The sequence below is a fragment of the Mus caroli genome, chromosome 9, assembly GCF_900094665.2.
Source record: "Mus caroli chromosome 9, CAROLI_EIJ_v1.1, whole genome shotgun sequence".
NCBI classification, from domain to species: domain Eukaryota; kingdom Metazoa; phylum Chordata; class Mammalia; order Rodentia; family Muridae; genus Mus; species Mus caroli.
Window position 1 is genome coordinate 98,430,940 of NC_034578.1, and position 15,662 is coordinate 98,446,601.

General features: G+C 48.0%; 1 protein-coding gene and 1 non-coding gene across 2 annotated transcripts in view; one reads left to right on the forward strand and one right to left on the reverse strand.

The window, feature by feature from the left end:
- The first annotated feature begins 468 nt into the window (after positions 1–468).
- The window catches only part of Slco2a1 (solute carrier organic anion transporter family member 2A1), a 78,307-nt gene continuing 63,113 nt past the window's right edge, over positions 469–15,662 (forward strand). The window contains exon 1 of the mRNA XM_021172521.2: positions 469–780. Coding sequence (XP_021028180.1) covers positions 685–780 — 96 coding nt within the window. The 5' untranslated portion in view covers positions 469–684. The remainder of the gene's footprint in view (positions 781–15,662) is intronic.
- On the reverse strand, positions 14,755–14,884 carry LOC115032044. The gene has a single exon (XR_003837691.1). It is a non-coding gene; the product is annotated as a small nucleolar RNA SNORA17 (small nucleolar RNA).

Sequence of the window (15,662 nt, forward strand, 5' to 3'; positions counted from 1 at the left end):
AAATATAAATCAGTCCTCAGCACAAACAGAGCTTGGGCAGCGAGTCTCAGAGCCATCACCGGAACCGAGGGCCCAGGTTTGCGGAGCGAGTGCGGACACGCAGAGCCCTGCTCTGGACAACCCCAAGAGCCACAGAGACTCCTCGCTCCCTTCCATCACCCCGTGCCCCTCGAGTCCACTCTAGCTCCCCACCCCTTCCCCAGTGCCGCGCCCACCTTAAGTCCCCAGGTCTCTCTTGGCCTGCAGCCTCCTGCCTCCTCCATACGCGGTCTCCTCTTCCTCGGGGACCCGCCACCTCCCCACACACTACCCCCAACCCCCAACCCTGGCCAGCAGGACCTGATAGGCAGCCAGGGCTCACTCAGCTCGAGTCCCAGAGCCTCTGGGCTTCCGCAGCCGCGACTCCAGGACGCAAGACACCTGCCTGGGGGAGGCGACAGCGGCTGGGCGGGGGCTAGCAGCACCTCTGACACCCGAGGAAGAGAGGGAGGAGAGAGAGCGCGTTTCATCATCGCTGCCACTTATAAAAACTTCTGGGCGCTCACTCTCTCGCTCAGTCTCCACGTCTCACTCCCCATAGCCCGGCTACCGCTGCTGAAGCCTGAAGCACCCAAGTCCCGCAGAACCTGACCCCGGCCTGTCGCCACCACCTTGGCCCGGTCAGGGGACGTCGCCTCAGTCACGATGGGGCTCCTGCCCAAGCCCGGAGCACGCCAGGGCAGCGGCACCTCCTCGGTCCCAGCCAGACGTTGCTCCCGCTCGATCTTCAGCAACATTAAGGTGAGTAGTGTTCGTTTTCCGGGCAGGAGGGCGGCAGAGTGGGTGACACAACCTAGGACGTCGATGAGGCCAGTCCGGGAGCTCTGGGTTGCACCCGGCTCCCTTCTCTGTCCCCGGTGCTACATCCGTGGGGCCTGGCCCGGCGTGTGAGCGTGAGGAGGCGATCTCTCTCTCTCTCTCTCTCTCTCTCTCTCTCTCTCTCTCTCTCTCTNGTGTGAGCGTGAGGAGGCGATCTCTCTCTCTCTCTCTCTCTCTCTCTCTCTCTCTCTCTCTCTCTCTCTCTCTCTCTCTCTCTCTGTGTGTTGCGCGCATATGCTCATAGGCTCTCGTGGGGAGTAATAATCAGAAGAACAGACGTAACTTTGTAAAGAGGGAACTGTCCTGTTCTTCCATGGAGAAAGAACACCTCCAGGGAATTCTGTTGGGTCTCTGCTGTGGGTATGCGCTCTTCCTTAATGAGAAGGGATGCAGAGGAGTTTGGCCAGCACCTTGTGGGCAACAGGCTGTGAGCAGCCTGAGATGCTGCAAGTCAGAGCACACGCACCTTGTCTCAGTGGATGGTAGAAGCCTGCATTCCTTGCCTGGGTTTTCATCTTTGCAATAGTTGGGAGTCGCAGATTAGATTGCTACCTGGCTGCATAGCTCCCAGCAGTTTTGAGAATCCCCCAGCTCTCCTGGTCTCAAGAAAACAGCAGGCACTCGAGGTTTATGGAGAAAGGCCACCAGAGGTGTCTGTGGCCTAAGAGTTATGGGGAGTTAATAGAAAAAAGGGGAAACTGTTAGCATGAGAATGCCTTCTTTGGTAAGGGTCAAAAGTAGGGTCCACTTCCCCCAGGTCTTGAAGGACCTGGAATGGTTGCGTCCTTACAAAATTTGGGGGAGAGGTTCCTGAAGAAGGTATCTCCTGGAAGGGGCTAGACGACCTTGGTCAGACATCCAGGCGCCCTGGGGTCCGGCAAGCATATGGTGCAGAGAGATTATTTCCCACAATTCCTACTTTAGATGTAGAGGGTGCCCAGACCTCACATGGAAGGATTGAAGAAATGTGAACAGGCTATGTGTGTCTAACGGAAAGAGACTGGGGTTTGGGGGGTGGGGGTGGGGCAGAGCGATGCCACCTGCATGTTCTGCCTCAGGCTGTTACTGGTAGAACTGGGGTTCCTCGTGGGGATCCCTCTTTTGTTACTACCACCACCACCACCACCATGGTTTTAAAAGGCTACCTTGATTTCCCATTGGAATATTCCTAACATAAAAAATTGGAGGTAATTGAAAACAGTCCTCAGATCTCCTCCCCTCTAGCCAGACCTGGATGGGAATTCCATTTATTATTTTGGTTCTACCAATTTACAGGGACTTAGAGAATTATGGAGATTTAAAAAAAAAAACTTGCTAATTAGAAGGAAAGGGTGTGTCCAAAGGATGGGTGGTCTCAAAGGAATGGGATTGTGGCAGCACGAGAAGGAGGTCTCTCTCATTTTCCCCAAGAATGGAAAGAGAGGTGGCTGTCCCAGGATTCCTGATGGTCAGGGTGACAAGAGTGACTCAGCACCTCCAACCTCTAAAAATAAGTGGGTGGCAGCCATTTCGTTGAAAAAAATATAAAAATAAGATAAAAACCACATTCATATGTTGAGATTCATGCCTGAGACCTGGACCTAGGCCAGTTGGCCTCAGAAGGGAGAGTCAAGAGCTCTTATCAGTCAAGAGGTTTTGAGTCTGTTAAAACATTTCCTTGGTTGGAGGATAATAAGCATCAGATGACAGGCAGTTTGGAGAGCCCCCACCTTAGCCAGATTCGTCCTGGAGACCCTAGGCACACCTGAGTGGAGATCCTAGCTAAGCTTTTTCTTGCTGGTGACTCATGCCTGGGCCTTTGCTATTCGAAGGGAGATTTTCTCCTCTTGATGACAGGCTGGGTGACTACCTTATACCTTCCCAGCAAGGGAAAGGTGACACAAATGACGTGGGGCAGGTGACAAGGGACATTCAGCCCAATAGCTTGTCACTTTGCTGGCATCTTTGTCACTGGGATGGACTGTCAAGAGTGGATGTTGCTGTAAACCCATGTGCCACATGATCTGAGGGAGGAGTAGAGTCTAAGAATACAGATCCACGGCCTGGCCACACTCACTTCCTGGGTCACACAGGACAGACACATGGCTCACCTTTCTTGGCCCTCTGTGGTCCTTTTCTGAAAGAGTGGGTGTCATGAATAGTTCCCATTATGCACCTCGGTAAGAATGCCCTAGGGTAAGAGTAAAACTGGGTCTCCCCAGGGTGAGCCCCAAGTGAGATAGATCACTTCTCACTTCTGTAAACAAGGCATTGCATTCCAGTGTCCTCCAGGAGCTCCGGTTTCAATGTTAGACCAGCTCTGAATGACGCCCTGGTCTCCATCCTTGACACCACACTGTAGGCCTGCACAGGTCAAGCCAGATAGGAGGGTCCCAGTACTGAGGTGGGAGAGTGAGTCCCACCTCTAACCAAGATGCTATTTGCAATTGATACATACCAACCAAGGCAAACATCAGTTTTCTTCAGTGGAGTGTCCCTGTGAATATCAAACCATACTTCAGAGCAGACCCGTGTCCCTGAGTAGCTGGCCAAGATAAAACAAAACCCATTTTTGTTTGTTTGTTGTGGGCTTTTTGTTTAGCTTGGACATTTTTGGCTTATTGTTTTGTTTTGTTTTGATTTTGAGTTTTGTGAGATTTGTTTATTTGTTTATTTATTTTAAAGACTACAGCACCTGCTGGTCTCCCAGTAGTAACCAAGCCTTACCCTGCTTAGCTTCCAAAATCAGACGAGATTGGGTGCATTCAGGGTGGTATGGCCATAGATGAGTGTTATTTTGTTTTGTTTTGTTTTGTTTTGCTTTGCTTTGTTTGAAAGAGAGAGAGAAAGCATAAAGTTGAGTGGTTAGTGAGGTAGAGAGGATCTGGGAGGAGTTGGGGGGAGAAAAAAACATGATCAAACTATAATATTGGGCAAAAGTTGTTTTAAAAAATCTTAAAAATGATTAAAAGATAGATTTTTAAGAACTCAAAATAAAAATTAAAAAAAAACTGGGTGTAGTGGTCTTGTAATCTTAGCATTCAGGAGATAAAGGCAGGAGAATTAGAAGCTTAAGTTATCACTGGCTATAGAGTAAGCTGGAGGCAGCCTGGGCTACATGAGACCTGTCAAAAGAGAGAAAGAAAGAAAGAAAGAAAGAAAGAAAGAAAGAAAGAAAGAAAGAAAGAAAGAAAGAAAGAAAGAAAGAAAGAAAGAAAGAAAAGAAAGAGAGAGAGAAAGAAGAGAGAAAAAAGAAACCATTGTCCCATTAGTTCCATGATGCAGTTATTAGTTATCAATGACAGTTAATAATATTTATCACAAGGTCCATAATAATAACAAATAATAGCTAACAGTAATTGGGCTCTATGAATGTACAGACCTTGAGGATCTTGCACGCACATCCCATCTGCTTTACAACTCTAGCAGAGGATAACATTACCAACCTCACTGATAAGGCAATCAAGCCTTCATGGACCAGGAAGGGAGGCAGGGAGAGGCAGGAACAGCTATGGCACAAAGCACTGTCCTGCCCGCCCCTCATGAGCACTGACGTCTACGCTGGCTCTATAACTGGCGACGACACAGCCATCAGTTAACAGTACTTTCTCCAGGACCGGGAGACATTCAGGAGTGGGTATAGAGGGGACCCAGACAGGAATCCCCAATGCTGACCCACTCCTGCCTCTTCTCTCTTCACAAGTCTTCATGAAAGAGCCTTGCAATTATTATTATTTATTATTATTATTATTATTATTATTATTATTATTATTATTATTATTACATGAAACAGGATGCTGGAATGTGTGAGGTGTGAGGCACCACCATGCAGCCAGGGGAATTTTTACATAGCATGTGTGTGTGTATGTGTGTGTGTGTGTGTGTGTGTGTAACAAGTCAACATGCAGCTATGTGGAGGCCAGAGGACAATCTATAGTATCAGCCTTAGGGACAGCTTCCATCTCCTTTGAGAAAGGGTTTTAAAGGGCCTGAAGCTCACTGACTATGGTCAACTGGCTAAGCCATGGATCCCTAGCCATGGATCCCTAGGGCTCCCCTGTCTCTGCCTACTGCTAGGGTCAAACCCACTCTGTCTGGGTAATGCCATTCTTACACAGGTACTAAGGTTAGAACTGGGATCCTCTTGCGCATGCGGCAAGCGCTTTATAGGTTGGGAAGTGTTTTGCTTCTGGTTTGCTGTGGTACTGTTGAATCCCAAGCCATGAGCTATGTAAGAGAGCATTCTACCACTGAGTCACCTCCCAAGCCCTGTGGGGTGAGGATTTATATATCTCCTCCTGCAGGAGACCTCTCTCTCTCTCTCAAGATTTATTTATTTTGTCTATATGAGTACATCATTGCTCTCTTCAGACACACCAGAAGAGGGCATTGGATCCCATTACAGATGGTTGTGAGCCACCATGTGGTTGCTGGAAATTGAACTCAGGACCTCTGGAAAAGCAGTCAGTGCTCTTAACCACGGAGCCGTCTCTCCAACCCCCAGGAGACATCTCTTGAGGTTTGGTTTGCAAGAAGATTCTTAGGAATCCCAGAACCTGCTCAAACATCACTGCCAATTAGTCTAGTACAGGCCCAGGACTCTAAATTAAAAACTGGTTCCCTTGGAGATCCTGGGATAGGAGAGTGTTGGGAGGAGGTAGGCTCTGCTCCTGACTTCTCCTGGCAGCCTCAGACTAATCCGAAGCTCCCCAAAGTGAAACACCGTTTTGGAGCTAAGTCGAGGTTCTTCTGAGGCCTTTGACCCCCTCAACCCTGGTGAGGCATCTTGAGTGCCACTTCTTAGTTTCCAAAATCCAGGGCAGCATGCCAACAACCTAATCCACCCCCAGGAAAGCACTCCCACTGGACTCCCTGAATCAGAGAAGAGCCAACCGTGGTTTGCCCACCTCCCTCCAGGGGGCGCATTTCCATAGACTTCAGAACAGTGTTTTGTTCTCAGGAGGCCTTCTTGGCAAGTTTATCAGAAGGCAGGGAAAGGAAGGATGAGGACTGATGGCTTCTCTGGTATTAGAATACTGGGATTCCTCTCTGGGCTGATGTTCTAAGCCCTCTATAGCTTTTCATCTCCCAACACAGAACAAATGAGAGCGAGTTAACATTTCTGAGAGTGGAGAGTCCCTTTCATCTGTCCTGATTGTGACAGGACTATCTCTTTTTCCAAGCTAGGAGACCCAGCCTGGGCTGTTGGGATGAGGGCACGCTTCTCCTCATTTTCTCTTGTCTCAGCATGTAATTTGAGACAAACGGTGTTTGTAGGGGAAGGTCAGAGGCCTCTGACCCTCCTCATTCTCCCCTTCCCACCCTTGCATTGGTTGTAACCACCTCCTGGCAGCCTTTCTGTCTGTAGAGGCACTGGCTGCACAGTGTTTGCTATGTGCCCAATCCCAAGGGTGGGGAGGGAGGTACAAGAGGGCAAGGATAGGGAGACTCAGAGGCTGCGGTGGGAGTGTTCCTGCCCCCTGCCCCAGCCCTGTGTCAGGATAGAGGGTTGCTCTCTGTTTATTATTTTTAGACTCTCTAGAGATGGTTTTCCCAAGGGATGCTGTGAAGAAATGAAGAAATGAGGTGTATGAGTTTGCCCTTCTTCATGCTCTACACGGGTCACCATCACTGGGGGCTCTCTCATAGTGACCCCATGAGAAAGTCACTTGTGTTGCTAGTTCCAGGCACAGCTTGATTTGTTTAGAGTCTTTTAGAAAATGGTTTTCAGTTTGAAATGATAACAGATTCTCAACAAAGCTGGTCTTAGAGGTCCTGTGTGTCCTACACCCACTCACCCTCAGGGTTCCATGCTATATGACAACAGTAATGACGAGGGATATCAAAAAAGCAGGAAATCACCATTGCTATCTCGTGCACGTACAGTCCTGTCCTGTACTGCTTTATCACAGGTAGATCTGTGCAGACACCACCCATCTGAGGATACAGGCGTGTTTCACCACCCTCCGCAGAGAAGTGCCTTGTGCCCGCTCATTGAGAGTCTCATCCTCTGACCGCTGTCCCTAACCCCCAGCACTGTCTAGTGTCCATCTCCCGGATTGTATTATTTCAAGGCTGTTACATACATGGAAGCATGTAACAGGTGACCTTTTGAAAAACCAGTGGTCTTCATGCAGAATAACGTATTTGCGTTCCAGTCCATCTAAGCTGTGACACGGATCAGGAGCTGGTTCGTTTTAACGGCTGAGTACTACGCCAAGGTGTGGATGTGCTGTGCTTCGTTTACACATGTTCACTTACGGAAGGGCGTTTGGCTCATTTCCCACTTGGGACTAGTTCAGATAAATCCGCAAGAGTGGTGACGTACAGGCTTCTGTGTGGACATAGCTCGTAATTTCTCTAGGGTGAATGCCGTGGAGTGTTGCTGGGTGGTGTGGTTGTTGAGCAATGATACTTTTTTTAAAGAAAGATTTATTTATTATTATAAATAAGTACACTGTAGCTGACTTCAGACACACCAGAAGAGGGTGTCAGATCTCATTATGGATGGTTGCAGGGATTTGAACTCAGGACCTTTGGAAGAGCAGTCAGTGCTCTTACCCACTGAGCCATCTCACCAGCCCTGAACAATGATACTTTTTTAAAAAAGGAGCTTCCCAACTCTTTCCTGGAAGGGTCACCTCACCTTACACGGGTGTCAGCTGCTTAGCAGTTGGTCAGCTTTTGATATTACCACTCTTTTTTTGTAAAAATTCTAATAGACATGCGGTACCACCTCTTTGTGTCTCATTCATGTTGTCCTTGTGGCTGGAGAGAGGAAGATTGACCTTCTTTTCATGTGTTCATTGCTCCTTCATGTTGTTGTTTTCCTTTAATGTTGTGTAGCTTTAAGAGCTCACTGGGCACTCCAGTTATAAGTCCTTTGTTGGGATATTTGGTCTGCAGATTTTGTCTTTGAATCTGTAGGTTGGTTTTTTTTTTTTAATCATTTAAAATGGTTTTATAGAGAAAATACTTAATTTTGATGAATCCTGATTATTGCTCTCTCTCTCTCTCTCTCTCTCTCTCTCTCTCTCTCTCTCTCTCTCTGTGTGTGTGTGTGTGTGTGTATGTATACACCTGCTCACATGTGCGCACACAGTAGTCAAAGGACCTTAGGTGTTGGTCCTCAACATTCACATTGTTTGAGACAGGGTTTCTTGTTTACTGCTATATACAACCCCAGCCTTTGTTTGTTTGTTTGTTTGTTTGTTTTTAAGCTCACGTAGGCAGATTACCCACTACTCACTGTGTAGCTCAGGTTGGCCTGGAACTCCTGATCCTCTTGATTTCTATCTCTGAATTGCTGGGTTACTAAGTATGTACTGCCGTGTCTGGCTTACATATATCAGCCTTCAGCAGTTTGGATCCTCCTCTTGGTGCTACATCTAAGAAGGCTTGCTTCACTGAATCATTGCTCCTAAGTGTTTTTCTCCCCTATATCTTCTTGTAAACACTCCCCGGTTTTACTATTGAATCTATTGTTCTGTATAGAGGCGCGCGTTGGGTCAAAGCCTTGTCTGTTTTTACCTCTTGGTGTTCTTGCGCCATGTCTCTTCTCTCCTGACTTGTCGCAGCGCTCTTGTCCCAAAAGAGTTGGCTGTTCTCCTGCAGGTCTCTTGGTTCTTTGTTTAGCTTCACTGCTACACACCTTCAGCCCCCTCCCCTTGTATCGCTGTCTGATTATTGTAGCTACAGATCGAGGCTCGACGAGGGAGGGGTTTGCTTTCACCTCTAACGGTGCAGTTATCAAGCTTGCTAACTCAAGGAGCTTCCCTTGCCCTCTGGCTTTTGGCATGATTTCAGGGCAGATTTCAGCAGTGGGTGTGAGCTCTGCAGCACCCCTGTCTCCTGCTTGCCTTCTGGTTTCAGCTGATTGGCATGCTTTTCTCCTTGGACTTTTAGATCTGTGCCTCTAAATTCTCTATGAGAGTGGGAGATGTCTCAGTCTGTAAGGTATTCACCATGCAAGCATGAGAACTTGAGTTCAGAACCCCAGGATACATGTAAAAATCTGGGAGCCACGGCACAGGCCTCTAATTTCAGTGCTGGGAGGGTAGAGATAGGTTTCCTGAGGCTCCCTGGCCAGCCAGCCCAGCGGAACCCATAAGTTCCAGGTTCAGTAAGAGAATTTGCTTCAAAACTAGAGACTTGCTGTCAACCTCTGGCCTCCACAAGCACATGCATGTGCACTTGCACACACATGTATACACACATGTATACACATGCAATAAATACAATTTTCTTTTATAATCCTAATGACAGCCCTGAAGAGAGGTGTCAACCCAACACCTCCATCTCACAGCTGAGGAAGAAGAGAACCGCACAGGGCTGCGTGCTGAGTAACTGGCAAAGCAGGAATGCCCACTCAGCATCTCCCTCCCAATCCCCCCTTTCCCATGACCACAGAAGGACTCTGTCTTCTACTTTCTCTCATCCATGACCTGCAGGCTTGGGCTCCATGGTCTCAGGGTTCCTTTCCCAGTCTCAAATTCTCATCTCATGCTAGCCACCACGGATTAAGATGAGACTAGGAGCGAGCCAGTTGGATTTGGACTGTGCTTGGAGAGTTTCTGTGGACCCAGTGGAAGCAATGGGATTCTTCCAGCAGTGTCCTGCTGGCTTGGGTTGGAGGACCTTGGTGGCCTGGGTCTGCCTTACTGTTGGAAGTTGATTAAATTTTCTCAGGGGTGGAGAGTGAAACCAAGGCAGAAGTCAACTTGGACTTCACTGTGGGGGTGAGGGACGGGTGGGCTGATACTGTGGGGGGTGGGCATCTTCATGAGCTGATCTTCCCAGCTCCTTTCCATTCTGGGTCCTGAAGCTCAGCAGTACACCCAAGAGGCTCAGGTCCAGCCTAAGGGTGAAGCAAAGAGAGGGAGCCAAAGGGCTTGTGAGGAACTCTTAGAACATTCAATGTGATCAGTATTTGGTGCTAATGCCCAGGACTGCTCTTGGCTTCTAGAGATGTGGTGGACTCTCTTCTCCTATCTCAGGGTTTCTATTGTGGGAATGAAACACCATGACCAAAAAGCAAATTGTGGGAGAAAAGGGTTTATTTGGCTTAGACTTCCATATTCCTGTTCATCACCAAAGGAAGTCAAGACAGGAACTCAAACAAGGCAGGAACCTAGAGGCAGGAGCTGCTGCAGAGGTCATGGAGGGATGCTACTTACTGCCTTGACTCCCATGACTTACTCAGCCTGCTTTCTTATAGATCCCAGGATCACCAGCACAGGGATGGAACCATCCATACTGGGCTGGGCTCTTCCATATTGATCACCATCCATACTGGGTTGGGCTCTTTCCTATTGATCACTAATTAAGAAAATTCCCTAGAGCTGGATCTTATGGAGGCATCTTCTCAGTTAAGGTTCCCTCCTTTCAGATGACACTAGCTTGTGTGTCAAGTTGACATAAGTCTACTTTAGCACACCTCCTTAGAGAGTTAATGAGCATCTGGGTCCTGGAGGAGCCTGGGGTCTTCTTGACAAGCCACATATGTTCAGAGTGGTGTCACACCAAATGTCCCTGGGATGTGGGCTAACCTAGAGCACCAAGGAGCTTGGGTAAGATACAGAGGTCCTCAGAAGGGGTCAACATGGAGGTTCACCTTTGTCACATGCCTCACCTCAAGGCCCTGGGTTCTAAATAATAAATAGGTTTCCACATCCTGGAAGGGCTAGAGAACAATGTATCTGGAGATAGGGCCTGACCTGACTAACCCCAAGAATTACATTTTTCCCCCTGAAAATCAAATGAATTTTATATTTTGTTTCACAAATCATCTATTTCCACAAGTCTGTTCTTGTTCCCCAAATCTGGGAGTAACCGCAACATCCAGGGACCTGTCTTGTGTTTCTCAAACGCAGGGTCCCAGAAGAAGCCCATCAAATTTGGGGACTACCACCTAGATAGAGCTCAGGAAATAACTACTTATCTGGCTAGTTCACTCAGTCAGCTTGTTGGCTGCAGAGGGAAAGACGCTCCACAGTTTAAACAGGATGGGAATGTGGGGTGTGGGTCAGAAAATTTGTAAACTGAGCCCAGTGGGACACTGGCAAAGTGGAGCCAGTTACAGAATCTGGTGAGGTGCCCTGGGTTTGGGGGAAAAGGGCATGTTGGTAGATCGCTACCAACATCTACCAGTAGAAATGACACAGGATTTTCCTGGTGTCTTTTGGTTGCCAAACAGAATCCTAAACAGATCTTAACTGAACACTTGCTCAGTCAGCTTTAAGCTGTCCCTTCCTTGCACCTCAGGACCTCCTCTTTTTCTTAAACTTCCTGTTTTTCTTTGGCTCGAAATGCAGGTGGAGGCAATAGCCAGGAGCTGAGCCAGGAGTCTGCAGCTGATTGATTGGTTGTGGGTGAGACCTTTTCTAGCTAGGCACTGCTGTTCTGTCTGGCTCTCCGAGAAACTCCAAAGTTTCTGAGATGGATTGCCTGTATGTTTGCTGGTTCCCAGGATGAACAAACAACCCCCATTTGCCCTGGGACACAGGACTTTCAGTTTTAAAACTGGAAATGTTCTAAGGAAATTGAAATAAGTGAGTCAACTTACTGCCTCCCATGTAAGAATAGCTTACAAAAACAAGCTTCTACTCTCTGACTACCAGAGGCAGCAAGGAGGGTTCGCAGATAATGTTGCAGGGTAGACATGAACCCCAGAGGCTCATGGAGGCTTCCAGAGAGCAGCTTATGATGGGCCAGATCTTGGGCCTTGCAAGCCTCATTCGTCTCTCCGACTTACAGGTGAAAGCCTTTCTCCAAGCTTCCTGCACCCATTGTGGATCATGGTTCATGACTAGTCCATTGCGTAGAATCTGTACAGATAAGAATGGAACATACTATGGACAGATAAAGCTCCTGGTCTGGGGAGCTATTGAATTTCAGAATTGACTGTGATATGCAAACTCATCTCCTCAAAGATGCAAAAATGTGCTGATGTCTCTGTCTTTGCTATCTGGCTCATTCACAGGATAGCCTTTTTCTACAACCCAGGTCCACCTGCCTTGGGGATAGCACCACTCATGGTGGATGAAGTGTTCCACATCCACCGTCATTAAGACCATCCCTCACAGGCATGACCACGGGCTACTCTAATCTGAGTAATCCCTCAATGGGAACTCTCCTTCAAATGACTCTAGGCTTATCAAGTTGATAGCTGAATCTAACTAGGATATAACCTATTATATACTTAATGCATAGGTATATAAAATTTATAAGGAGCAGGGATGGCATTGTTCATACTTTTTTGTTTGGTTGTCTTATTTGTACTATATTTTAGTCTAATTTAGTTTCTTTCTTTCTTTTTTTCTTTCTTTTTTTTCTTTCCTCCTCCTCTTCTTCCTCCTCCTCTTCCCCCTCCTCTTCCTCCTCCTTCTCCTTCTTCTCCTCCCCTTCCTCCTCCTCCTTCTTTTTGAGACAGCATCTTGCTCTGTGGCCCAGACTGAGCTGAAATTCACTAAATTAACCTGGTGTACTTTGAACTTGCAATAATCCTCCTGCCTCTGCCTCCCAAGTGTGATTACATACATGAGCCACTGTGCCTGGTCTTGAACATTCAGAGTACTGGCCTCAGTTCCAACCCATTCTTAGTAGCTGGTACAAACTTCCTTCCATTTGGACCATGTGTGTGGTAAGCCAAAAAAAAAAAAAAAAAAAAAAAAGGACAGATATTCAGCTATGACTATAATTATCAATATATCTGTGCGTCCTGCAAGAGCACACACCCACAGTGCACACATTTAGTGAGCTAATGTGAACAAAGCTAGGTCCTTCCAGAACGATGAATGATGAAGCCCTTTTCCTATGCCGAGAAGGCAACCCGTTAATTTCTACTTTATCAAGGAGGAAACTGGAAGGAGGACTATACAAAATGCCTCTCACACAAGTGGAGAGCTGAAAGTAGCGCTTTCTGGGGGTGCTGTCTTGAGTTTTTCTCCCCTCTACAGCTGCACACAGTCCTCCATAAATCTCCAATCGTTTAGCCAGAGTGGTACCTAGCCATTGCGTCCTACCAGAGATTCGGCAGAGTCACGGACATCTGTCTAGTGCTGTTTTCTAAGTCAGACGTATCTACTGTTGTCCCGGAATTCTAACTTCCTCACGTTTGCCTCTAGATGCACATTTCCTCTTTGGTATTCAGCCAACACCAACACTCCAGCGCAGGACACTTAGATGGAGTGTGGACGTGGGGCTATGTCATGGCTTTAAAAATGTTGATTTCTAAATGAAAGGATTAGTGGAAACCCGATCATTTGCACAGTGTCTTAGGTTGTAACTCATTTGCTTAGAAACTCAAAGGGAAGGACTACTCTATCATCGGAGTGTCAATAAATAAACTGCAAGATGTTTGTGGAATAGTCACAAATCTATTGTGTTTATGTGTCCTGTTGGGAATTGTACTACACATCAATTTTAAAGTTTTTTTTTATTCTTATTGATTCTTTGTGAACTTCATACCATTCACCCCAGTACCACTCATCTCCCCATCCCTTCGTACCTGCCCTCTTCCCTTGCAACCTCCCCTGCTACAGAAGCTGTAGTGTGTCACAGTGTGTCCCAGAGTACACTCTTTTGTCTATACTTATTTATTTGCCAATGTTCATTGCAATGACTTGTTGGTTTGGTACAAGGCCTCTGACTCCTGCTACTGTATCAATACTGGAAACACTCTGGGACTCCTCTTAGATATCCTGTTGTTGCTCTGTGTCATGGTGATCCTGTAGTTTTAGATCTGTAGGACTGACCAGCCATTCATGCACTCCAGCAGTTCATCAATGGGGTAGATGTTGGGGTAGGCCAATTCAAAGCCCTGGATCTGGGCCTGAGAGATACCAGAGCTGGTCAGCCTTCTGGCTCTCCTCCTCTCATTGCCCTTGGAGATGGCTCACCAGCATCCCCCATATCCAGACCAGCTCTACCGTGCTGCCCCAGGAGGTGCAGGGCCTGCTCTCCCAAGTGCTGCAGCAGGGGAGGGGCAGGCCAGATCTCCTGCTCTGATGACCCAGGGCAGCTCTCCTGCTGCCAAAGGTAACAAGGGGTGAGGGAGGGTCATCTCTCCCTAACCAATGTCACTACACAACAGGCAAGGGACAGGGCCAGCTCTCCCATACACGCGCCCTTGGAGCTGGCTCACCCACAACCCTGCTACCAGGGGCAACTCTACTTCGCTGCCAAGTGAGGTGGAGGGCCCAAGTGCTTCTGCAGCATGACCTCCTTTCATGACCCCAGGGGCAGCAATCCCATGATGCCCAGGTGAGGATAGGGTCAGTTCTGCACAACACTCAGACATCAACAAGTCCCTGGGTGGTATCCCAGACCAGGGACATCTGCCTAGCTGCTGCAGGGTTACAGATCAAGATGTGCCCTCTCCCTGTGTCAGCACAGGCCAGGGCCCCGCTATGGTCCCAGGTGGCACCACCAGTTGCTCACATCAGGTTCCTCATGACCCTTGAGTCTGCAGTTCTGCCTTTCTTCATTGTGCCCACATCCTTCTGTTTCTTGTTCTCTTCCTTTTCTCCACCACTGACTTGCTCCTCTTTGTGGTGTGCCTGGAGACTCTGAGTATCTGGGGTCACCTCAGGAGTGCTGTGCCCTGATTGTGCATTATGGTGCCAGGCAGGGGTTATCTTGGGCACAGTCTGACCACTGCTGGACTAGTGGACACCTCGGGCAAGATCCCTGTCCAGGCTTCATGGTGCCAGTCTGGTGGTCGTCTTGAGCTCACTCCTCTCCCAGCCTACCAGAGTGGTCCTTTGCAAGGGTCATCTGTCTCAGGCTCACTGCCACCTGGGACCCTCAGTCCCAGGTGGGATTCTTCTAGTCTCCAGCTCACCCTCCATCCTGGGAGCCCATGTGGTCCTGCCCGGCACCGGACTGGTGGTCATCTCAGGCTCAGTTATTTCAGGAAGTGTGAGGCTACTAATCATTCAGATGTTCATAGGTCAGAACACCAAGCGCAGACATAGTCTCTTCTCTCTGCCACCTACTGATGTGCCTGTGACAGAGCAGCCATGCCTGCCACACCTCTAGGGGCAGGGAAGCTTTCTAATGATTTACTTATGTATTTGTATTTTCTGTGCACGGGTGTCTTGCCTGCATGCTTGTCTGTGTGAGGGAGACAGATCCCCTGAACTAGCATGACAGACAGTTGGGAGCCACCATATGGGTGCTGGGAATTGAACCCACGTCCTTTGGAAGAACAGCCAAGTGTATTCAACCACTGAGCCATCTCTCCAGGCCCCAATCTTAATGTTTTAAGAGTAAATCAAACATTGGAAAGGAGCTTCTCTGATGTTAAGTGAAATGAGGCAGGATGGGACACCGTATGGACCAAGGGTGTGGATATTTCTGCTAGGGCACACAAAGCAAGGCAGCGCTAAGGAAGAACACCCAGACAGAAGTGGTTCTCCGCTGGGCGGGGACAGGAAAGCCTAGCAACAATGTCCCTTTGTTCTTTATGGATTTGTATGTTCTTTATTGTCCTACAAACAAACGTGTCCTATATTTATGCTTAGATGAAACTATCAACTCCAGACTCTAAAGTGACATTCACCCTCCACTGCCAGGTGCACCAAGACATTACACTGGTGGTACATGAAATAAAAGCCATGGAGCACAGAAGTGCTATTTTCCAGGACTCTGAGAGTGGACCAAGGACGCCTCAGGATTGCAGTGAGAGGGATGGGGTTGTCCTGTAGTGTGGTTGCTATCCCCTTTGCATTTTTACGCCTATTATTGCATTCGAGGCTCACTGCTTCCCAGAGGTGGACTCAAAGTCAGATAATGATACTTGAAGCCTTAAAGAGCGGTAAGAA